General features: G+C 41.0%; 2 protein-coding genes across 3 annotated transcripts in view; one reads left to right on the forward strand and one right to left on the reverse strand.

Moving 5' to 3' along the window:
* Positions 1–2,990: 2,990 nt before the first annotated feature.
* DDX1 (DEAD-box helicase 1) overlaps positions 2,991–25,281 on the reverse strand; it is a 29,693-nt gene continuing 7,402 nt past the window's right edge. Inside the window, exons 9-26 of one of the 2 annotated variants that reach the window (XM_060233697.1) lie at positions 23,864–23,940; positions 23,142–23,214; positions 22,987–23,063; positions 21,446–21,560; positions 21,147–21,285; positions 20,476–20,536; positions 18,054–18,152; positions 16,733–16,822; positions 14,848–15,036; positions 14,511–14,562; positions 12,479–12,625; positions 10,752–10,843; positions 8,234–8,306; positions 7,117–7,189; positions 6,968–7,010; positions 6,246–6,341; positions 4,351–4,471; positions 2,991–3,306 (exon numbers count right to left, since the gene is read on the reverse strand). In XM_060233697.1, the coding sequence (XP_060089680.1) occupies positions 3,176–3,306; positions 4,351–4,471; positions 6,246–6,341; positions 6,968–7,010; positions 7,117–7,189; positions 8,234–8,306; positions 10,752–10,843; positions 12,479–12,625; positions 14,511–14,562; positions 14,848–15,036; positions 16,733–16,822; positions 18,054–18,152; positions 20,476–20,536; positions 21,147–21,285; positions 21,446–21,560; positions 22,987–23,063; positions 23,142–23,214; positions 23,864–23,940 (1,748 nt within the window). In that variant the 3' untranslated portion in view covers positions 2,991–3,175. Of the gene's footprint in view, positions 3,307–4,350; positions 4,472–6,245; positions 6,342–6,967; positions 7,011–7,116; positions 7,190–8,233; positions 8,307–10,751; positions 10,844–12,478; positions 12,626–14,510; positions 14,563–14,847; positions 15,037–16,732; positions 16,823–18,053; positions 18,153–20,471; positions 20,537–21,146; positions 21,286–21,445; positions 21,561–22,986; positions 23,064–23,141; positions 23,215–23,863; positions 23,941–25,281 lie in introns of both variants that reach the window. The other variant, XM_060233706.1, reaches the window with a different exon arrangement.
* On the forward strand, positions 9,087–9,372 carry LOC132586144 (metallothionein-1). Its single transcript, XM_060258111.1, has one exon. The coding sequence runs from the start codon at positions 9,127–9,129 to the stop codon at positions 9,316–9,318; it is 192 nt and encodes a 63-aa protein (XP_060114094.1). The 5' UTR covers positions 9,087–9,126; the 3' UTR covers positions 9,319–9,372.

Genomic DNA, 25,281 nt, shown 5'->3' on the forward strand with positions numbered 1-25,281 from the left:
CTATGAACCTGTTCCACTAATAGTGGAGCTTAAGGGGCCTGAGCCACTGGAGCAAGACTCCCTGTATTGATGTCTACAGTTAGCAGAACTGATCCATAGAATCAACTGCATTGATATGGGGGGGTGGTATTTTTGCATTGTTTTGTTTGTCTGCGTGTATGTGCACATGGAAGTCATGGTGACTTCTGGTGTCTGACCCTGACTGGGGGCATGGAGGACATTAAAGAAGTGGCTTGACACCACCTGCCTCTGCCTCCCAACTTTCGGTATTCCAAGGTCTCCCATCCAAGTACTTGCCAGAGTTGGCTCTTAGTTTCTCAGATCTGATCAGATTGGGCTTGCCTGGGATATCCAGGTCAGACCTATTATTAATTGGGGACAATAGACCTCAATTTGAATCTCTGTGGTTGTCTCCCCCTTGTGTGGACTTTACAAACCCTCAAATTGAGGTCAAATTTGGAGGGAGGGGAATCTAGCAGCCAAAATACCGGTTCCAGTAAAATTGCAGAAGCCAGGACAAAGCCTGGGATGGCAAAATGAAACTCTTGCCAATAGAGCCTTCCTTCTTCCCATAAGACCTTGTTTACTGTCCATAGACGTAGAGGCAAACAAAATCCAGACTCTTGCAAGATCCTCTTCTCAAGTAAGCAAGTTAGCAGAGTTCTACATGACTTAGATTCTAGTAGTGAGAACTGAGAGCCAGTTTGGTGTAGTGGTTAAGTGTGCAGACTCTTATCTGGGAGAACTGAGTTTGATTCCCCGCTCCTCCACTTGCACCTGCTGAAATGGCCTTTGGTTAGCCATAGCTCTGGCAGAGGTTGTCCCTGAAAGGGCAGCTGCTGTGAGAGTCCTCTCAGCCCAACCCACCTCACAGGGTGTCTGTTGTGGGGGAGGAAGATAAAGGAGATTGTGAGCCGCTCTGAGATCTGGGGTGGAGGGCAGGATATAAATCCAATGTCGTCTTCTTCTCAAGTTAAGTCAAGTTAGCCTTTATTGGCATAAAATATATAGATGTACATATCAGAGCAAATTGGTTTAAAAAAAAAAGATAAAATGGAAGAATTGCATACATACACATCAGGAAAAGCATAAACAAACTATTTCTATGAGATCCTCTGGCATGCCTTTAAAACAGAATAAAGAAACTTAGCCACTTTCTCAGTGACACTAGATGAAGTATCGTTCAAAAGACTATAGACCTTAAGTGCATCAGAACAATCAACCACGCTAACTAAAAGAGGATGTAAATACTTGTGATGAAGATCTGGATACAAATTACAATAAAGAAGGATATGAGTAATTGACTCCACACATTTTTGCTTACAGAGACAGTACCTGACTGAGTAGGCTGTCTTGTTAAATCTGCCATAAAGAATGGCAGAGGGCATGGCGTTGCATCTGGCAAGGGAAAAAGCTCTACGCTGCTGTGGCAACTGCAAGACTGATAGATATGAGGCCATTTTCCCAGTACTAAGAGAGATCTCAAAACTCAGTGGGGAACAAGTTTTCTTAGCCAGACTGTATAGGTCTTGGCGCTCAATATCTAGCAACCTGTTTTTAATTTGTTGGACTGCGGTGGTGAAGGACAGCATGGACAATAGTTCTAGGGATAAACCCATTGCTTTTATTTTTCTCTCAATTTGTGCTGACCAATTTGACAAAATAAATTCAGAGAGCATTTGAGAGATATAGCTCCACGGTTCAGAGTTGTAGTCCAAGCGTAGCCAGAATTTGAAGGTCATGAGCCATGCACTAGTAACCATTAAAGACATGGCAGTTTTTAAGCAGATAACTGCATATGGGACACATTTTGGCATGCCCAGAATTTTACGCAAGAATTTGGATTGGACATGTTTGATAGTACCTTCATAAGGTCCAGATTGGGATGCCATACAGAAGTTGTGAAATCACTTTAGCTTTGAATATTTTTATGGCAGCTGGCACAAATTTGTTACTTCTGCCATAAAAAAGTGAGCTATGGCAGATTCACTGACGTTAGCTATCTTCACTGCATACTTGCAATGGGTAAACCAAGTCACATTATATTGAAAATAAACACCTAAGTATTTAAAATACTTGACTTGCTCTCTCTCTTTACCATCAATAACCAGTTTGTAAAGTCTCCACTTTTTTGAGAAAACTAAGATTTTGGACTTCTCATAATTGAGCTGGAGCTTATTACTGCTTCTTCTCTAAGGCCTTCTGAAGGGCATCTCATTTTTCCATCCCTCATGTTTTCTGTTTTTCCTTCCCTGAAAGCCCCCATAGCCACCCCCCTTTCCTTCCCAACAATTTCCTTTTTCTCTACAATACCCTCAGGGGGAAAAAAAACAACCCATGAATGGGGGCAGACTGGGAGTGAAAAAGCCTGGAAAAGGCTCCCCTAGCCCACCCTGGCCCTGCCTCATAGGAGGAAGAGATAGCCTGTCTAAACCAACTCTGCCCTGCATTCTGAAAGGGGGGATAAGGGAGATGCAGCCTATCGGCTGGGTGCCCTCTTCCTATGGCTTCATGCAGGGCAAAACTGGGGGTGACTTTATCTTTATTGATTCTATTGCAGTATTCAATAAAAAAACCCCCAAACACTATGCAAAACTTTTTTATTAGGATCAACCAAAGTATGGAGGGGGGTGGGGATAGTATGTGTGGGCCAGGATAAAGGTGCCATGATGTGCTGGCACAAGAAATTCCCCTTTGTAAATTTAGTTGGAACAAGCAAAGCTATTAAACTGAAATCCAAGCTCTATTTTTGATTTAGACACATTTTACAGCAATGTATTTGATAAATCAGAACACTTTCGAATGATAAAAAAATGCCTGCCAAATTTATGATGGCAAGATGTTTTTTTTGAAAGCAAGCGGATTTATAACTATGCAAAGAAAAAAACACCCATGGATTTCTAGGTATTGTGAGTTACAGAAACTCTATACGCTAATTAGTGCTAGGGTATGAAAAGGGGGGGGGAAGAACCACACCATCACCAAAAACATGGTTCAGAGTAATTCGGTTTTATTTGATCAATACTAATCATTAATTCATCGGGGTTACATTTTTCAACACTACTCAACGTGCAAGGCTGGTTTACCTAAATGAAATACCACTGTTCTACGACAGTACAGGAATTTTAGCATTTTCTGCAGAGTGGCATTTAACCCAACTCACGCCCAAGAGCAATCAAAATGTTCTAAACAGCTGGTTAGGAAGGTAGCCAAGATGCAAGAAAGATGTCTGAGCCTCCTTTTCAAGGGCTGCCAACTCCTGTACGGTAGGTGCCAAAATATCCACATGGCCTTTATAGGTTCCACCTGCCAAAAGAACCAGGATCCAAATTAAGCTGGTTTGAAAACTTATGACTCACGTCAGAATATTAAACTATTCCTGTTACATTTAACTATTAAGAAAGTTTATTTCTACTTAAGACCGTGTTAAAGGCTTCCGATACAAATCAAAAGAACACTAAAAACAAACTGGTCTGGAAAATCTGGGATCTTTCATTGCCTGTACAATTCTCTGGAAAGGGGATGCATGCTGTCAACCATATCTAGTACTGGCAAGACTTTCCAATTACCACAACTAGATATAGTTGACAGTATGTGGACACTATCCCACACACACACAAGAGAATAGCAAGCCAGTTCTGAAAAACCCAGATTTCCAAAGTGAGCTGTTGCAAAGTTTGAATTCACAACACTTTTTTTTTTTTAAGTAGAAGTGCCTCTCATGACCCACCCACCACAATGAAAATAATATAGAGAATAAGAGAGGAATAAAAATCAGACCAGCCAGTATTTATGGGCAAACCAGGATTTCTTTATTTGCACTTGGAAGACTAACCGGAGCTTGTTGCACCCAAATGGAAAAACAGTTTAGATCTATTTTTTAATTAGATGCATTGACTTGTTAACAAGTGTTTTCTTTATCTAATAAACTTACTGAAGTAGGGATAGCCCTACTGGAACATTTCTGTGAGCAGAAGATTCTCTACCCATGAAGAACAACATTTTTTTTGCCTCGTCTCCTACCCCTTCTGCTGCAGCCCCCGAATAACCCAAAAAATGCTGTCTGAGGCGGGGAGTAGGGCATCCCTCACTTCACAAGAATAGAATTTCAGGGGGCATTTTGGGTTTCAGCAGAGGGGAAGAAGCAAATATCACACTTCATGAGCAGAAATCCTTTCATCCATAGCAACACTGTGGTCAGTTCTGACCTTGGATCCAGCAAGGGTGACAACACTGCGAACCCAGAAGAAAAGGTTCTCCATTGAAAAAGCAAAATGAGGCAGTTGAATAGGAACTAAGAATTAAACAGAGTACTAACCAGAAAACCCCAATCAACAGTTCTCTGCTTACCACCAGTAGCCCTCTTCTGTCCATAGGTGACTTTGCCATCAAAATCATCCACTGGGACCTTAACATCTGTGTCGACTTGGGAAATGGTACAGTTCAGATGCTCTTCTATTTCACCCAATAGCTAAGAGGATGACAAAACAAGAAAAAGCCTGGTAAGAGACTGTTGTGACTTTTCATAACCTGAAAAACATATTATGCAAATTCCTTCCCCTAAATGAGAAGAGGTACTAGACAGGAAACTATCTCAACCAAGAACAGATGGCAATTTGGTCATCCTCACTGCAATTTGGGGTGTGTGTTACAAACTCAAGTTAATAGAATTTACTTTGATGTACAGACAATGAAAACATCTCTAAGGTAGCTTAATTGTGAGAAGGTATCCATTTTAAATGTCCAGAACACCAAACATGGTTTTCATGTGCACAATGGGAATTTTCCCAGTTCTAACTAATGATGGGTGGCCAGTCCAACTGTACCCTGGATAATCTAGACCTGGCTCTCCAAGCCGTAGCTTCTTGGCCCAGGCTGAGTCAGTTGAAGCTGAATCCAATGAAGACGGAGGTTCTCTATCTGGGTTGAGGTGGCCCAGGAAGGGAGATCGATCCCTTTACCAGCTCTTGATGGGGTGCCATTGATACCGGCCCCTAAGGTCAAGAGTTTGGGAGTGCTTCTTGAGTCTTCTTTGACAATGGAGGCTCAGGTTGCAGCCACTGCCAAATCCGCCTTTTTCCATCTCTGGAGGGCTCAGCAGCTGGCCCCTTTCCTGGAACATGATGACCTAGCAATGGTGGTCCATGCCATGGTCACCTCAAGTATAGATCACTGTAATGCTCTCTACATGGGGCTACCCTTGACCCTGACTCAGAAACTGCAGCTAGTGCAGAACACAGCAGTGCAGGTATTAATGGGGCTCCATCTATGGGAGCACATTCAGCCAGTGCTGAGAGACCTGCACTGGCTACCTATTGTGTTCCGAGTCCGTTTCAAGGTGTTGGTATTGACCTTTAAAGCCCTATATGATCGGGGGCCTGTCTATCTTCAGGACCGCCTTTCTCCACATGTTCCCCAGAGAGCACTGCGTTCAGGGATGCAACATCTATTGTCCATCCCCGGACCAAGGGAGGCCAGGCTGTGCTCTACACAGTCCAGGGCCTTCTCAATGGCAGCACCTGAAATATGGAATGCATGCCCGGAGGCCATAAGGGCCCTGCAGGACCTCTCTCAATTCTGCAGGGCCTGCAAAACAGAGTTATTTCGACAGGATTTGACACCTAAACTGAGATGGGACTGCCACTCTACACTACTGAGAAATTGGAATCACTACGGGTTCACTGTTAGTAAAGGACAATCCCGCCTAGGTTGTTGCTTAACAGCACCATAAAATGTTTTAACTATACTTACTGTATGAAGTTTGGAACTGTTTAATTGTATTTATTGTGTGAAGTTTTGAACTAAGCATTAGCCACCCTGAGTCTGCTTGCGGAGAGGGCGGGATACAAATGAAAGGTAATAATAACAACAATAATAATAATAATCTAATCTCAGAAGCCACTTGTCTAATTAGTGAGAGTGCCAGATCCATAACAAAACATGAATTACTTAGTAATAAGTGGTTCAGAGTCAACAGTCAACAATAAAGCAGATGGACCAATGTTTTGAATAAACAAGAGGCACTTTGGTATATTCAAATATACATTCATTGAAGCTCTGGATTACAGACTGTCAATATGAAACTTCCATCTCAATTAAATTGAATGTCACTTTGCAACTATTTTAATGGTGGTGATTTAAAGATCTAATGTCTACTCCAGGATCTGAGCCCCATGCTGCATGATTTTCAACATGTTCAGGTAGAAATAAGGGTTTTGTAAAAACAGTAATACTTAAAAGGTTACCTGCATCTCATTGTACCAAATGGTGCAGCCACCCTCATCCTTCAGTCTTGTATTATAGCAGCCTTTCCCTCGACTGGGGCATGAATGGTACCAAACCTAAGGAAGACATTTAAAGAACACACTTAGACAAAGTCAACAAATGTCTAAGCATAAAGGGACTCCTTTCAAAAAGGTAAAAAAGTTGCTGCGATAACAGCTTTGATAAAATGCGTTTGGTTTCAAGTAGGCTGTTTTGCTGGCTTAACAGCTCTTGCACCACTAGGGGGAACAGCACTTTTGCTGTTGAGGGACAGAGGCAATACTTGCAGTTTCTTTCTCCTACTGCAGATGCTCACTTTACCATCCCCCTTAGTGTCTGGCTAAAGATTCACGCTTCATCCTGTTTATGAGGGCCCTGGACCCCCACAGGAAGACCGGTGAAAGGGGGAAGTGGAGAATATCATTACTTTGATGGAAGGACTTGTACCAGCAAAAATTTAGTAGGGATCCACCCCACTGAACACAGCCATCCTGACTCTGCGTTAGAATACAAGGCAAATGGTTCCAACTGCTCAGTGGTGGCTTTAAACTGCTTTCCATGGTTGTGAGCTACCCGGAGGTATTTTGAATTTGAAAACTGATGTCAACCATGATTTGTCCTCCGAACAACAACAAAATTAAGACATTTATCAGACAAAGTTCATGTGTGCTGTATCATCCTGTTACATGGAAGCAAAAGTTACCTTTTCTTTTTCTGATGCCACAAGGGAAATAGCCAGACCCATCCTGAAAAGAAGCACATTTTAAATCAGTCTTAAATGTGACAAAATTTTAAACAAATATAAATTTTTGGGGCAGCACACAAAATGCAAAAAAATACTTAGACGCTTACCGCTCAGCTCTTCCCACTCTGCCAATCCTATGGACATAGTTCTGTTTTTCATCCGGAAGTGTGACATTGATAACTGTTAAAAAACAAGGCATTATGTGTGAATGTGTGTATGGGGGGGGGGGTTGTATTTAAAGATGTATGGTTCCATGTATAAGTTGTGCAAGGCTCTCTGCTACAGTAGTGACACATACGCACACAAATCTCAACAAGCAGTGTTCCCTCTAAGCTGAGTTAGTGTGAGCTAGCTCAGTTTTTAAGCCTCCAGCTCATACATTTTTGTCTTAGCTCAGGAAGAATGGCCCCCAAACAAACTAGTTTATACAGTAGCCAAACTTATAGCTCACAACTTTAAAACCAGTAGCTCACGAAGTAGAATTTTTGCTCACAAGCTACAGATGCTACAGCTTAGAGGGAGTATTGCTCACAAGCTACATTTCTCATTTTCAAATCCTGGCTGCCATCTGCATTTGCTGGGAAGTGTATGCACCTATAGCATCTAGGGCACAGGTTCTTTAAATGTTTTGGGGTCACAGACCTTTTCAAGAATCTCAAGAAAGCTATGGACACCCTCCCTAGAAACATGCATATAAACACACACACAAACTATCATACATGTTTTATTTTAAATATGAATAAGGCCCATTGTGGAGAAAAATACAATGGGCTCTAGAAAGAGGCTCTGAGTAAGTGCCCCCCTTGCAGTATTCCCACTCACCCCAGTGAAGGCATTCAGTCCCACCCCCCCACCTCCAGAAGTGCTGATTTCTGCCATCTGGAGAGCAGTTGTAAGTGACCTCCAGCCCTTACCTGGAGACTGGCAACAGTGGTTCCCCAGGAGGAAATGGCTGGTTTGGTGGGTATGGCATTGTACCTGTCTGAGGTCCCACTCCTCCTCAAATCCACCCTCTCCAGGCTCCACCCCTCAAATCTCCAGGAATTTGCCAACATGGATTTGGCAACTGCTAAGTCACATCGGCTGTCACCCACTAAGAGGCCAGCAAAGGCTTAATTTTTGACTGGGTTGTGTCTAAGTTTCTCTTTTTCAAAGAATGGAAACACTAAAAGTACAGATAAGGATTCTGTCATCAACTAGCTACATAACCATTATAGTTCTTACCATAAGGAACACCGCTGATATCAATTCCTCTAGCTGCTACGTCAGTACAGATCAAGAATCTGACGTCTCCTTTCTAAAGACAGAAAGAAATAGCCTTTTATAAAATGCATGTGTACTAAAGTTCATTGTCATATAATCATTCCACTTTAAATGCAAAACACGTCAGTTACATCTAAGAGACAAAAACTGAAAATGGTGCAGAATCCTTGACAACCCCTGCACCCAGGCTCCTGGGCAGTGGGTACCATTGAATTTCAACACAACCAGAAAGGGGCCACAGGCCTTGCAACTGCTTACTGGAACCTGGGGCTAAAACAAGGAGCAGAAGTCTTGGTAGATAACCCTGGGCATATGCAATTTATCAGCTGCCTGAACTGACAGAGAAGCTATGGAGTACAGTCTGGATATGCTGTTACAAGACAGAAGCAGAGATGTAAAATTTCCAGAAATTTTGAAGCTTTGAGAAAACCCTAGTTTTTTTCTGTGTTTTTTCCTGGGGAAAATGGACATTTTTGGAAAAATTGAAAAAAATGCTACATTAGCACTTCTTTTTTCTTTTCCAGATTGAAAGTCATTTTGTTACTTTAGGAACATAAAATATGACTATGGACAATTTAATAATAATAATAATAATAATAATAATAATAATAATAATAATAATAACTACTTTATTTTTATATCCCGCCCTCCCCCGCCGAGGCGGGCTCAGGGCGGCTAACAGACATGGAGATCCCATGATTCATATAAAACAATATAAACAATTTTAAATATATCAATTGCATAATAAATTATTTAGAATAGATAAAAGGTATAAAATGGGTGCTAAAATACTAAAATCGCAATCCTCCCTCGTGTCTGAACGTTTACCAGCCGCTGAACAAACCGAACCCAGGATGGACGCTGAAGACTGTCCCTGCGTTAGTGGTGGTCTGTGCACCTGTGGCAACAACTGTCAGTGCAAAAATTGCAAGTGCAAATCGTGCAGAAAAAGTTGCTGTTCCTGTTGCCCGGTTGGCTGTGCCAAGTGTGCCCAGGGCTGTATCTGCAAAGGGCAGCCTGCCGCAAAGTGCAGCTGCTGCAAGTGAATGTCCACTCGCTGTCCAAGCGATTATCTGTATATTTGATTGCCTACCAGAATTTTACTTGGCATAAAATTATTACATCTAGCATATTAAAAATACAGTCTATCCAAACAATTACTACAAACAGAATTTACCTTTTAAATAATATTTATTTGTAATTGTAACAAATGCAGCAACAATCTCCTGAACTGTTTACTAGTTTGTGGAATAGACAAAAAATCTCCAAAAACAATTTTTAAAAATCCAGAAGTAACAATTATTCATATTTCCTCTCCATAGCATTAAATAATTTTTTTTTAAAAAACCATTCTCATAAAGAGAATTGAAGAGGGGAGAAGTGTATAGAAGAGAGTATGGGACTAAATTTCATTGGAGAGTTCAGATTGTAACCTAGGACTTGCTTGTCCTCAGTGCACAGAAATTAGAATAATCTGTTACCATACATATTTTTTAGAAATGATTTCGAAAATATTTGAACACCTTGTCATAAAATATTTTATTCATCATGTTAAAATAAAACGTTCCATCATCATTTTTTTTTCTTTTTTCAATTTTTCCAGTTTTTTGGAGAAAAACAAAAAAGGCTTCAGGGAAAAAAATAGGAAAAACACCCAGTTTCCCCCCAAATTTTTCCAGTTTTTTTCCAGGCCTTCACATCTCCAGACAGAGGTTGCATCAGATAGCAGGGTTTATGGAGAAAACCTAAGTATCTTAAAAAAGGATTGCAAGCAATAAATAATTAGCAGGGTTAAACAATTCAAGACTGGTTAGCTGATCAGCTGACTTTACTAACAGCATTTCAATACCAGAAACCATATCAAGAGTAAAGGAACTGCAAGAACTTATAATAATAGAAAATAAAACTACATCTAAAAGATGTATCTACTGTCTATTTTCTTTCTTTTTTTGTTCCTTAAGGGATAATTGGACATTCAAGAGATTGCAGATACAAAGATTACAGATCTTTTCCACATCCCCCCCCCCCCCCCACAGGAGTCTTTTCTGACCCTGGGAAAGTTTGTTCCCAGGGCAGTGGGGCCCATGTGGGCAAAGAGCAATGTGGGTCCAGAGACTGCAGTGGGGAGGAGGCAAAATCACCCTATCCTGTCAGTGGTGGAGGCAGAACAATCTCACCCGTTCCTTGGGCTACTGTATCATTCCAACCCACATGGCTATCTAAATGGGTCCCCCAACCTTCCCCATGTTTGGAAAGGATTGCTGGGGGGGGGGCAGGATAATGCAGAAAAGATCCTTGACCATCAGTGTCTTCTGTCGACAAACTGCCAACTAGGTTGACAGTTAGTGATCAACCAATGAATGATTCCCCTCCCACTGATCAAATAAAGCTTTAAGTGATCAATATACTAGAGCCTGCAGTTTATTTTATTAGATTTATATCCTGCCCTCCCCATAATGGGCTCAGTTCTAGTAATTACCTTGAAGCGCTCCAAATTCTGTTTTCTTTCATGAGGTTTTCTGTCACCATGCAGGCAGACACATGAGAACTGATGCCCTTTTCTATCTGGACCTTAAGAAAAAAACAAAACATGCCTCCCGCAAGTTCATTAGGATTCTCATATCTTGCTACCAAACCCTGACAGGTTAATAATTGAATAGTTAAAAATTTTAGAAAAGTTCAAAAGATGGCACACAACAACCTCAACAGGACATTTTTGTATTAAATGTATATTGCCAGTAAGAACATTTAGAATCAGGAACTAAAAACAATGCACACTTCCTTAACCCCTATCCCCAACACACACTTTAAAACTACACTGGAGGCAGATGAATGCTAGTTTTCAACACTTCAGTGTTCACCAAGCAGCCTGAGTATTTGGTGATGGTTTGGATAGACAAAGATGCAGTCTGATGATGAGATGAATATTAAATCTATCAAATTCAGACCTGAAAAGTAATTGGGAACTTGTGCTTTAAAATTGTTTTGAAATAGATCTAACTGCCAACTTTGGTAAGATGCTACTGAACTCAAGACATGATACTTATTTCAGCCAAAGGAACATCAAGCATTCAACAAACCTAATAATGAGAAGAGAGAAAATGCTAAGACCTATCAGTGCCAGATCAATACTATGCGCAGGTAACATCTTCCGAAACAGGCTTTCCCCCTTAATAGTACGGTGCTAATGCTGATTTAATGGTTTGTAATGGGAAAGGGAGGGAGGAGAAGCCATGTTGCATGGGGAAAAGCTAACTGCTAAATGCACTGAGTTCCACAGCCACACAGTTAGCAGAGGGGTGAAACAGATTTGCACTGCTAAAGGCTTCTTACCAATTTCATAGTGACATTTTTGGAACATGGATTTCTTTTGCTTTGAAGGAGCTTCAAACTGTTTCCTCCCATCCTTTTAAGGCAAAGACAACCCTAAAGGGGTGTCAAGCATATAGCCTGAGGACTGTATCTGGCCCCTGCAGGGCTCCAACCAAGCCTGTGAGCGATTGCCTCTCTGCTGCTTCATACTTTATGTTCCTCCTTCCTGTTTGCAGAATTGGTGCTGGCTTTTGCCAAGTCTTTCCTATTTCCCGAATCGCAGAGGAGAGAAAGAAAACCAAGGTCTCCTCCCCCTCCTCTGAGCACTTTTAAGAAGACCAAGTTTATATCTCTGCGTTACATTTTATGGCATCCATGGCCCAGCCTGACAAAGTGACATTTATATCAGATCCAGTCCTTATAACAAATGAGTTCAACATCTCTGCCGTGATATCTTCACATGCACTTTTAAAGAGGTATTGTGCACAGTCTGGAAAATCCACTGCTGGAAAAATATCCATAGTAAAAATTGCCCTTTTTGATCAAAACTGGGAGGGTGCAGTACTTGCAAAATGGTAGATGAACACAGTGAAGAACGAGGGCGTTTTCCGCACAGTCTCCTACTCCATATCAGGTCAGGACTGTGCGCCGGATTTAGTGAAGAGTTCCACACATTCTGCTCCTGATCAAATTTTTGGTCCTTCTTTTCTGCCTTTAACGTGGGTTTTCTGGCAAAAATCAGGAGTCCAAAAAACCCGCGTTAAAGGCAGAAAAGAAGGACCAAAAATTTGATCAGGAGCAGAATGTGCGGAACTCTTCGCTAAATCCGGCGCACAATCCTGAGCTGATATGGAGTAGGAGACTGCAGAAAAGGCCAAGGTGTTGAACAGTTACCTCCTCCTTGCTGGACAAAGTATTGTTCCATGTTGTCACAATCTATTTTAGTTCTACAAAAGATAATCGCTTGATCCATCTTGTGTTCCTTGATGGCCCGAACAATGTACTCTCCTTTTAGGATCTTGATTGCTTCTGACCACATTTCTATAAAACAAGATCATTATTTATTCCTACTCAGTACATTAAATGGTATAATACACTTAAGAAGGTGTATGCTTTGACATCCAAATATAAGTTATTATTAATATTATTATTTTTTAAAATTTGTGAATCATCCAATCCCTGCTACTGGAGGGCTCTGGGCGATGTACAACACATGATAAAAACATCAAAATCATAAACAGAGTATTTAACTAGAACAATACAACAAGTCTAAAATAAACCAGATGGCAAGTTTTATAGTTGTTTCCCATTCCAGACTGCTGACCTCGCAGGTAGGGGAACAAAGAAAGAGTAAGTTTGGAGAGTAAGGGGAAGGGGTGCCAGCCAGTTTGAAAACCACTTCTGCTGACAACCAAAAACTTTGTGAAACATCTCTGCTTTACAGGGCCCTGATTGTATTTGGCAGGGAGTTTCACCAGGTTTGGGCCAGGGATGAAAAGGTCCTGGCCATGTTTGAGGACAGCCAGATATCTTTGGGGTCACGGACTACCAGCAGATTAATATCCAGTAAGCACAATGCTCTCCCAGGGACATACCAGAGGAGATGGTCCCAAAGACACGTGATTATGATTTTAACACCTCTGGGCAACTGGACAGCCTCTGATTAAGTCTGTTTAAAATGGGCGCATAATTCAAACAACTACATGGACCATAGCAGACTTTAACTGAAGCTGAGTAGGTTAGCCTGTGGTGTTTTGCTATGTAAATATTTTGTGTGTGATTTAATGTAGGGTTTTATATGTGTGTTGCTGTGATGTAAATGCAGAACTCAAGTGTAAGAAATAGGACTGAATGGGTGACTGAAGTGTGTTATGCATGGTAGCCATACCCTAGAGAGCGGAGGTGACTGGTTGTAGTGAGAGAGTTAGTTCAGAGTGTATGTGGAAAGAGACTTGAGTGGGTGAAGAGTGTGAAGTGAGTGAAATCTGTGTCTTTTGTATAAGTTAATAGCCTAAACAAGAAGTTAGGAAATTAAGCTTTGTGGAAGTTATTCACCTTCCCTCAGGTTCCTGGGCTTAGCCAGAAGCAAAATTCCATACTGTGACAGGATAGGACAGCCACTGTTAGTCAGAAAGGAAATACAGGAGGCTCAGTTAGGAAGAGAGGAAAAATGGAGGGAAAATCTTGCCTCTGAGAGGGAGGTGGGTGAGGCTGTCACAGAAGTTTCCCACCATGTGCAAATGACTCGTCCTGGGAGAAGAGAGGTAAAGGAGGGAGTATTTTACCCCCCCCCCTCCACTGCTGGATGGGAAATTTTCTCTGGTACATTCCAAGAGCCTTGGACTCAGACACACATCTCTGGGAAGCAATGAAGAAAATGAGTGACACCCTGACCCCTCAGCTTCTCACTGCATCTCAGTATGGATGTGGGGAGATATTTCCTCAAGAATGGAGGGATCAGATTCACTTACTGTGACAATGCCGAGATCCAGCAAAAAACTTGGAGGTATGCAGCAACAGACTGTGAAATTCCAACTGCAAGGTGGTATTCTGCCTTGTTCCTCCACCCTGGAAACTGCTTACTATATCTCTATTGGGATATGGTAAGAAGTTTGGAGGTGGGTGAGGAAACACCAGTTTTTCCTTGGGACTGTACAACACTGGTCTGCCAGGCCACAAGTTAAGCAAATCAGCTGTGGAAGACGTTTTATAAACATAAGCTGAAGGCTTTGATTGTTTCTTATTTGGATCATTCTCAAGGATTTGGGGGGGGGGGGAGGATTTTACAGCAATGAGAGGTTACCACTTTTGGGGTATAATAAAGTGCTATATTACTACAGGCAGGTTTTCCTAATCTAAGGAATATGTTAAAGCCATTAGATTGCAAAAGGTATACACTATAGTTCCCAAAAGATTGGTTGGTTACCTGGAGTATTAGTACCAGGTCTTGTGTTGTCTTTTGCATGCACCTCATCGGTCTACAAATTAAAAAAAAAAAGTCATAAGATTAAAACAGCGATCAAAGTAATCTTATGCACTAATGAGACTAAACTACTAGAATGCAAGAAAACAATTAGTATTTTGCTTAACAACAAAAGGAGTATATAATAAAAGAGAGTATATAATATAATTCTGAAACCCCACTTCTTTTGCCCTTCATTTTACAATCTTCAAGAATAGCTTAGATGCATTATTCTAGCCTTGATGCCATAAATCAATGAGAAGCTTTAGAGAAACAAGGTACTTTGTAACAGACTACTTACCCGGATGTGATTTTTGCCAAGCCTTTCCCAGAGTTTGTCAGTTTTGGGGTTGACAGGGACCACAACATGGTGCACAGTTTCTGGGACAGAATCTTCTCCTTTCAAGTCAACCCAAGTGGGGAAGTGCATGATCTTCTCTGACAGCTTCTTCACATCAAATGAATGAAGTGTTGCAGAGCACACGATTACCTACAGACACAGAGAGCCTTACAAGTCGAGAGATTTGTCAGAGCTTGGACACACTGCAAGAAAGAAGCCAAGCTGTGGCTCAAGTAGAGATGCTGTGAAAGACCGGGGGTGGGGGGTGGGGAGGGGAAACAAGGATTTGGAATCACTTTGAGGACCACTCCTCATTTTTCTGACAGAAATATTGGGAAATGCAGGGAATGCTGAAAAAAAAATGAAGAAATCTGGAGGAACACTGAAAAAAAAAACTTCCTATGAAATATTTTCTTTTGAGTAATAGAAACCAATTTCACTTGTTCCAAATGTGTAGATATAAACAACATTTTAAAGATTTTTGGATTTTTAATGTAAATATTTTGGCAGAAATGAACATGTTCCAGTGCATTTAATGATAATACATTATTAGAGAATTCAGTGTTTTCAAACTTATAAAGTTCAGTTAATATCCAAACATGCTGGCAGGCCTGCTTATTGTGACTCTATGAGACAATGCTTGTCCAAATAATATACTCGATTTTGTTTCTTACAGAATTTGTTTTCTACCTTCTACTTATTTTTTTTCCTGCCTTTCAGGTGGCACAAAAAATATCTCAAGTACTGGGTATATTTGAGTTTTTCCTGTAGAAAGCAAAGTTATTTATACTTCTAAATGCCATTAATATGTTAAATAGTAATTATATATGCTTAGTTATAATTGATGCATGTTACATTGCTCAATCAGTAAAATGAGTTTAAGTCTGATTGAAAAGTACTGTATATATTTCAACATTCTTCAAAAGGAAAAAAAAATCCCTCTAGTGGCTTCAAAATGTCAATTTTATATCTCTAGGGTGTTGAAGGTTCTTTTTTTTTGCTTCCTTGTCACACAACACCAAGCTCCTTTTTTTAGCCAAGCCAAATATTTGTTCCACTTTTCAGTCATTCATATATAGTGAACCGGTAGTAATCTTCTTCTTAATATGCTGAAAGGTTAAACAGGGTTTTAGCAGAAATAACTGAGTCATCAAGCACTCCCAAACAGAAATTGGTATTAGTAACGCAGCAATTAAGAAAAACAATAATGTTTAATATTTCCCCTTTTACTTCTCCAAACCCTTTCATACTTCAAGGACTGGATTCTCTGTAGTACCAGATGAAAATGTTGCTGGAAGTGCAGTTATCCTACCACCTCTGTGCATGAAAAGCATTTCTTATATTCTGAATTGTGCCTATTTATTTGCCCTGTTCTAGTGAAATGCCAATTAAGGGATTATGTGCAAAATAATATATATTTTTAAACATGCTTACAATCTCCCACTGATATTCAGTGGATCCTACAGCTTCTTGCTAAGGTGATCATAAGGACTAGTTCCTCCAAAGGTGGCTTCCAAAGGAGAGTGTCTATGTGTGCCAGCAGTCATATAAAGTGGCAAATAAAGAGTGTCTTCCAGGGCAAGCTAGTTATCCTTTATGCTAGTTCCTCTTGTCTTTGTCAGGTGAGGAAGAGATCAGCTTCATAAGACGCAAGTTCCACGGAAAAACAACTAGAAAGCTTACATGACTGGGTGCTCATAGTTCACAATGTGTTAGAAAATTTGGGGGCAGTTTGTAATTTTCCTAGAGTGACCAACATTTGTTAAGGGTGCAAACCTCCTCCCCCAACACTATGATTGATTCACTAAAATACATCAGCATTGACACAAAGAAGCAGCCCTCGTACCTGCAGCCTTTTCCCATCTGAAGTTATTTGAGGTATCTGAGAATGAATTCTGTGGATGAAGTCTGAATAACCTTGGGTGAGTAGGCCATCCTGCATGGAGAGTAGGCATTATATTAGATATTTTACCCATATGACCTCAAGTTCCAAGCATTTAACCCCAGCCGTTCCATTAATAATTCTGTCTTCAATTAGTTAACCGGTCCTCTAAACCATCTGGGAGAAGTGCCCCATGAGGCCAGGGAAGGAGTGGGGGAACCTGGCATATTAGAAATGGGAAGACCCACTAAAACTGAGATTTTTGGTCATATTCACTGTTGTGCTTGAGATACTATCATCATATTTTATGATATTTTTATGATGTTCTGTTGTTTACATAAGGTGGGATCGTTTTTTAGGAACAAAATAACTAACTTTTGTAACACTGCTGGCCTAAGCAGAGTCACGCTGTTGTAAACCCACTGACTGCAATGGGATTAGGACTGCACTGTTAGTTCCAGATATATCCGAAGCTAGAAAATGTCCATCTGTTGAACCAAATTTCTGCAAATGGGGTATGTTAATTAGCCTTGGTTACAAATCATGCTAGCACAAGCAGGTTTCTTGCATGTCCTAATACCTATTCGGCCTCCCTTGCTGAAGCTCTCCATCCCTGTACAACCCAGATTAAGCAGATCCCAGCTGCTCCAGCTACTCGAGACTATATTGTATTTTCTTACTTGTAAAACTACCAGTTTTTAAATTATTGTGCTTTGTTTTTAATCATTTTAACTATTTAATTACTAAAACTGTTTTTAATGATCTTGTTAAATTGTTGTTGTGATGTGCCCTCAGCCTGCCTGAGGGGACGGTGCAATATAAATTAAATATAAAGGAGAGCCAGTTTGGTGTAATGGTTAAGTGTGCAGACTCTTATCTGGGAGAACCTGGTTTGATTCCCCACTCCTCCACTTGCACCTGCTAGAATGGCCTTGGGTCAGCCATAGCTCTGGCAGAGGTTGTCCTTGAAAGGGCAGCTGCTGTGAGAGCCCTCTCAGCCCCACCCACCTCACAGGGTGTCTGTTGTGGGGGAGGAAGGTAAAGGAGATTGTGAGCCGCTCTGAGACTCTTCGGAGTGGAGGGCGGGATATAAATCCAATATCATCTTCTTCTTAAATTGAAACAAACAAATCTACAGAAGGCAAACTGTATGATCATTGGTGACAAATGAATTACTAAACACAGTATGAAGGCAAAAGACTTGAGCCCCCTCTCCACAGCACTGGCCAGGGTGTGAGGATAAAAGGATTTCTGAACCATGTAATATATAGTTCTTGATACTTACAGCCTCATCAAGAACCAGGAACCTGATCTGAGACAAATTCAATTTTCCAGTTGACACAAGATCATCCAGCCTTCCAGGGGTTCCTACAACAATGTCTACCTGTAAGACATATCAGTATACTGGTTTTGCAAAAATAAAGTTAAAGTGACAATATTTACTATGTACTGCCAGGAACTGGAAGTTCTTTTGCACATTATTCAGATTTTATAAACACAACCTACAATGTTTAACAAAGCTTTTGCTTACATGAGCAAAATGTTAATGTTCTATTAAGCACTACAGATATTACAAGAGACTAACCTGCTGGGAAGACTGTAAAATCATAACCAATTGCATTTTTTTTGGGGGGGGGGGGCATTTTGAACTATCATAGGGTAACTTTGTATCCCAACCTATAAGCACTACCAGAAAGCAATCACAATATTTATTAAGCATTACTATTACTGGCTGAAGAATACTTATGTGCTAAACTCAAAACATCACGCAACACCTGAAAAACAATTAAATGTTTTTGCAAGCCTTTACAACTTCAAACAATTTTCTAAATCTTGCTTTTAAGGTACAACAAAAGTAGTAATGGTATTAAACAGTCTGAACCCCACCAACAACTGTGAGGGCCTATAGTCTATTTTGTTTGTAAAGCTCTCACAACTGGAGTTTCAGGGAAACCAGCAGGCTGCACAGTGACTACTTAGAGAAGATGGGGAAAGATCTGTTCTGGCAACATGTTAAATGAACAGAGCTTCATCTTTTGAGAGCCAACTATTTATGGAAACAGTTATCTTGGGACACTGTATACCAGGGGTACCGGTGACTGCATCCTAAAATGACAATATAGAGCTATTATCCAAGTTCAGTTTAAGGTACTGGCTTTCACATACAAAGCTCTTCATGGTTTTGACCCCTCTTATTTACGGGACCGCCTCTCTCCCTATGCTCTACCATGACAACTCCACTCAAGTTGGTTTCTAATTAGCAGGGGTTTCTATGGTGTCAACCTTTAACTTGGCAAAATCAACAATGGCCTGTACACGTATGTTCTTTCTCCATTGTGGCTTCCACCTTTTGGAATGGCCTGCCCAAGGAGGTCAGGAAAGCTCCCACCTCCCATTCTTGGCCTTCTGCAAATTATGCAAGACTGAACTATCCAAGCCGGCTTTTCTGCGCAGGTAACAAGGTTGCGCAGTACAAAATGGTTTCACAGACTTACTTGGATAAGTGATTGGGACTTGTGGTCTTTACTGTTACTGTATTGTACATAGCAGCCCTATTATGTAAGTTCTGTACCATTAATGTGCCATGTTAATACTAATGCTATGCTTCAGTTCTTGTTGGTGGTTCCAGACTTCCAAAATCCTAATGTACTGGTTACTGAATGCCTCATTTTCTTGCTTCCACTGGCTCACTATGTGTCACCCGCCTTAAGTCCATGTGAAAAAGGCAGACAATAAATAACAAATAAATGAATAAAAGAACTACTATTTGTCATCATGTGCAGCTGAGGTTCTAACAAAATATCAACGTTCTAACTTTCCAATATAGTTTACAGCTCTTACCCCATTTGTACTGAGGCACCCCAAATATGCTTGTCCCCAAATATAGCTAAATTAGAATTTTGTTTCCAGCTGAGTTCCCAGTGCTAAGTGACATAGAGCTTTTTCACACAGCCTAAGTATTCCGGTATAGCAGCTGGCCAGTTACTGAACAGTAACGGGTTTCTGCTGGCATTTCAGACAGACCCGATTCAGTAACTGGCTGCTACCGGAATACTCTCACCTTTTCACACACTCCCGCGGCTGTCCCGGTAGTGAGGCGTGCCTGAGTCATCACAAACAAAGAGCAGCTTCTTCCACTTTTCAACCCCTCCTCCCGGGTTGAAATCGCTATGGGGTGCTGTGTGAAATGTCCAGTATCTAACCCGGGAGCAGTTTTCGCGCCGTTTTTCGCCCGCCGGCGCGCGCGATCTCCGGCTTTTTTTTTTTGGAACGTCAGTTTAGATCGATATAGCGATATATCGCTATATCGACCTGTCAAAACAGCACCACCATAGGGATGGCTAGGCTCCGTTGAGATCCCTATGGTGGTGCTGTTTTGATAGGTCGATATAGCGATATATCGCTATATCGATCTAAACTGACGTTCCCAAAAAAAAAAAGCCGGAGATCGCGCGCGCCGGCGGGCGAAAAACGGCGTGAAACCGGCTGGCGCTGGTGGAAGCGAGATAAGAGCGGAACAGTGTGAAATGGCTCGCTTCAATCACGCTTCAATCACGGAACCCTACCAGGGAAAAAAACATGTGTATGAAAACTCCCATCGCTGTCTCGGATTACTGCAAGCGGCACAATACCGACTCCCTTCCGGTTTCCACCGGTAAGTGTGAAAAGGCCCATAGTTTTGATAACTATGGAGAATTCAAACTCACCCCTTGCTCCAAGATGGAAAGCTGCTCTCTTGCCGCAACACCACCAATAATTAGGAGCTCCCTTAACAATAATAATAATAATAAAAATCAGAATACCTCTATGCAGCCTCTTCAGAGTCCTGCTCGAGGCAGCTTACAATTAAGACAACGTAACATAAAAAACCAGCCATTGGACATAAGCAGCATAAAAACTACCCATAAAATTAAAACAAGCCATTTAAAAAGCTGGCAAAACAAAACTTCTAATTAAAAGAAGTGTTTTGGCCTAGCCCATAAAAGTAAGCAATGTATGCACCCGACAAGCCTCAAGAACAAATACAACACAGCACTAGATTAATCATCTGCTCTGGTTGCTATATCTAGTAGTGGAGAAGGACAGCACAATTTTTTATGCAGAAGAACACAGCAGTGAATAAATAACATTCCTCAGTATCAAATAAGGCTATTCATATTCACAAATGCAGTATACTAAACTAGAGTCATCCTGTGAGAGTTGTCGATGCTGAAGGGCACTGCCAGCATAATCATATGATAATCCACTAAGATGGCTGCCCCCTAAACACTGTGATTTTCCAAACAGAAGATGGGAGTTACTTGTTTTTGTGCTCGGATCAAGTTACATTCTATTCCACCAAGTGACTCAAAGGAACTGAGAAGACTCACAACATTACCTTAGCTTTGGGTTATCAACATTTTTTTTGAACTGCTTCACGTTGTTCAGAGTTTGCTCTGCCAGCTCTCTAGACGGCTCCACAATCAAGGCTTTGGGAGCATTTGGGAGATTCTTCGTTTGAGCTACTTGTGCACTTCCTGAAATGGGAACATCGGAGTTTCACATTCTTGAATCAACAATGGGACAGTTTGGGATGGGGTGTGGCTTGGAAGGGGAAAACCTAGGGGAATATTCTCAGTGCCTTAAACAAACTTGTCTCATTTGTGCTATTGTTGCTGAAATACGCCACAGACGTACCTGTGTGATCAGATTTCACAGAGTTACCCTCAGGAGCCTTATCAAGTGCAATATAGCCATCCTTGGGTGGAAATTTAAAGTCTTCTTCACCAAAGTTGAATTTTAATTCAGCATTCTAAAAGAATATGCAACAGAAAACCCCGCATAAGAATCACAAGCAAGTTTTTGTATCTCTTTTTCATATCCCTACCCACCCTTACACAGAGTTATATCCTACAAACAGCTTGTTCCACTGAATTTCTTCTGTGAGCAGAACAGGGACGGTTTGATTTTGTTCAACCTCTTATTGCTGCCCACCATGCTGAATGGTATTTTGTTCATAAGGATTCTCAGTTCCACAGAAGCAACAGGATGACAGCGGGGAGGGAGTGTCCACCCTGTAAGTGCCTTGTATTCATGGTTAATAGTAGTGTACCATTGCATGGAATGCTAATTTTCCAGTGTTCTTTCCAATCCTGCAGCTCCTTTTAACCTCCAGAAAGGGCACTCCTGGAATTACAGGATCCACATGGAGCGATAGCCAGGTGTGAGCAACGGTGTCCCTTTAGTGCAGCCTGTCAGCTGAACTCCACAGATGGAAGAGGGAGGAGCAGTCTGTTTCACCCCTTCTCTGCACAGGACTGTGACACACACAACTGTTCTTTGGCATGAATCCTGAAATTCCAGCAGTTGTCCTTCCCGTGGTCAGCAGGGGCTGCAAAAGCTGAGGGGAGCACAGGTGATCAGATACAAGCCTACATTTTCTTGGACTGTCAGATGTGTGCTAAAACTTGCTTGTTAAAACATAATTTTTCAAAACATGCCTCTAAGTCCCAGCTGGCTTTATTTCTGGGTTTTAACTACTCGTAGCAATTAACACGAATTTAAATAGTCTTTTTACCCACACATTTCATTAGTTAGTCAAGGGATTTTTAATGCATCAGTAAGAAAACTCTCCTCTTTAAATGCTGATGGGCTGCTTAGAACATAAAATAAACCCTTGAGGATTTTTCAAGCACGTATTAAATTTGCTTTCAGGGCTTGGATCCAAAGAAACTCCAAACAACAACTACAACATGCCTAAGGAAAGCTATGGTTTTGCATCATTTAGAAATCAACCACCCCATTCATGCCATATGGGAACCACTTTTGAAATAAACAGAGGTTTGAAAAGCAGCTTACAACATGGCATGTGGGCCATTCAAAGGAAAGAAATCAAGAATTCTATTGGACATCCTTAAATTAGCTTTTTGGATTTTTACAAATGCATTATTCTACTGGGATTGTGGTTTGATTTAGCTTAATCAGCTTTGCTTCTGCTCTCGGAAAGGAAGTAGAGTTGTAAGACTTTATATTTGTCAGCTTTTACATTTGCCATTTTGATGGGACTGGAATTGCCACCAGTGGTGTTTTTCTGTAACTCTAACAGGACATTACTCCATCAAGTACATGCAGAGTACCAATTGTCTTAGAAGACAGGCTTGCCAGCTTAAAAACTGTAACACACATTACTTAAATTACTTATATTTAAATCAAGTGCTTTTGAAAAAGTTGGATATTACCTTCAGAACACAAGATGCAAAAAGTGCTTGATTCTTTAGATGTGCTGGAATTTCAAATGCAAGCCCCAGGTCTTTTCCTGAAGGAAAAAATGGACAAGTTCAAAGATTCATACCATTTCTTACTCTGATCAAGTATTTAATGGGTAATAACTTACCATTTTTGGAAAATTTGATCTGCCCTTTATCTATATCTAGGTAGCATCCTATTGTATCATGCATGGTGAATTCCTAAGGAAAAGAAAAAAAAATTTTTTAAGTGTTACATAAATGCAGATAAACAGTAGTAATACAGTTCACCATTTCAGTGAATGGTTTGATTGTCTTAGGCCCATAAGCGCTTAGGGGTTAAAGTAAGCACTTCACAATCAGTAAACTTGACAGATACAATTTTGGCTGCAAGATGGTAAGGCAGGATAAAACTGATCCTACTACTGACTATTCACTCTGAATTTTGTTAACAGAAGAAAAGAAATCATTCTCAAGGTGGCTATGTGATTGACCTTAAGTCAAATGAAAAAAAGGAATGACTATGTCTTTACACAAGTAGAAGCCAGATACTTCCTCACAGAATGAAATAAGGCTTTGTTTTCTCTTTTTGCGTTCATGATATGGAACGGATTCTGAAGTCTGGAGAAAGAACACAGATGAGAGCTGTCAAACCTCCCCTTAACTGTAAGTACATTAGAAACTGGCTGACTCAAACTAGGTGTGTAAACGTGTCTTTTTGTTGTTGTTGTTCAATTAGGTTTGATTAGAGTGGGAAGCCTGGTTTCCCCCCCCCCCCCTCATGTTTTCAGTAGCTGAATCATGAATGTAGTCTACCATTTGGGTTCACTGCCATGTTCCATTCCTGGTTGTGAAAGGGAAACATACGTACCTCCCCATAACTATCAAACTGTTTGTTGTGAGATTTCTTCCCGGTTCCACCATAGCCAAAGCCAGATTTGTCAGTGCCTGATAAAATAAAAAAACTGTTAACAGTTTTGCTTTATGTACAATGAAGATAGTTAATACAAACACATAACATATGACTGAAAGGCAGACGAGCAAAGACCTAGCTATAGCTTGTATTGTTCCCGAGTTAACACTGAGCTCTGTCAAGTTAGAAGTTCTGAACACAGCACTCCCAGTGGTTTTAAAACTGAATTCTCATGCTCTTTGGGAGCCAGATCCAGAAGAATTTATTTCATGTTGGGAAAATAGTGCAGTGGTGGTGGCGGGAGGGGTAGGTAGGCTACTTTTCCCTGCAGTCCCTGTTTGAACTGGACTCTAGGAATTAAGTTACAATGTGTAACTCCCAATGCATGCCTGGTCCGACAGGACTTGGAAACAGTGGAAATGCACAGTTAGGCCTCAGGAGTATGGACTTTATGGCAGATAAGGCACCTTGAATCAAATAATAATATATTCTTGAACTGCTATTTTGCTAGTAACGAAAGTTTAATTTTACCCAAACTTTGAGATAAGAATGGCACACATCATTTTTGTTCAGTGTATTGCTGGTGCAATCCTCTAAGTTGTGGAGTATTTTGAGCTACTATATAAATTAGTTTGATTTGGGACCATTTTTCCGAGCGAAGACAAAAATCTGTGAGCCAGAAGCTTAAAGACTGTGAGGTAGCTCACACTAACTCAGTTTAGAGAGAACACCGGTGCCAAGTCGAACAGAAGTTGCATGTGCAGTTTTGGTGAACTTCATCCTTGTACGAGAAGCATCCTCCTCCCATTGCTAAGGCAACTGGGATCTGTGCTCCCTTGCCTCTTGCATAGCTGACCAGTTGAGACAGAATACAAACAGAATGAACATGTGGATATAGGAGCCTGCTCACATGCTGCGACATGTAATAACAGCCAAACCAGGGCAAAACCCTTGCGGTTCAGAAGTGATCAGTAGTCAAACTGGTGACACAGCAGAATGCAAGACAAGAAATAACAAACTAGTTGCCCTTGGCTATGGGGACATGTTCTCTCCTTTTCCCCATCATTCAGGAGAAGACACCGCATGGTCTTCATTTGCCCTCAGTGATGCTGTCGGGTAGCCATATCCAATGGCACCAAATAGTTCTGAAAAGGTGCCACCACAGCAGCAACACATGATTTTTTGGGGGGGAGGGGGGGTTGTGCCTTGCAAATGCCAACTGGTCTCCTCAAAAGCAACTGAGTAAATGTTCAGCATAACACTAATTATGAGCACCTTAACAGAACAAGGAACAGGATTCTGAAATCTTAGGTACTCCTGCCCAGCTGCTCAGACTGAACACAGAAGCAGTTTTTCCACACAAAAAAAATGTTAGT

This window comes from Heteronotia binoei, chromosome 1, assembly GCF_032191835.1.
Source record: "Heteronotia binoei isolate CCM8104 ecotype False Entrance Well chromosome 1, APGP_CSIRO_Hbin_v1, whole genome shotgun sequence".
NCBI classification, from domain to species: domain Eukaryota; kingdom Metazoa; phylum Chordata; class Lepidosauria; order Squamata; family Gekkonidae; genus Heteronotia; species Heteronotia binoei.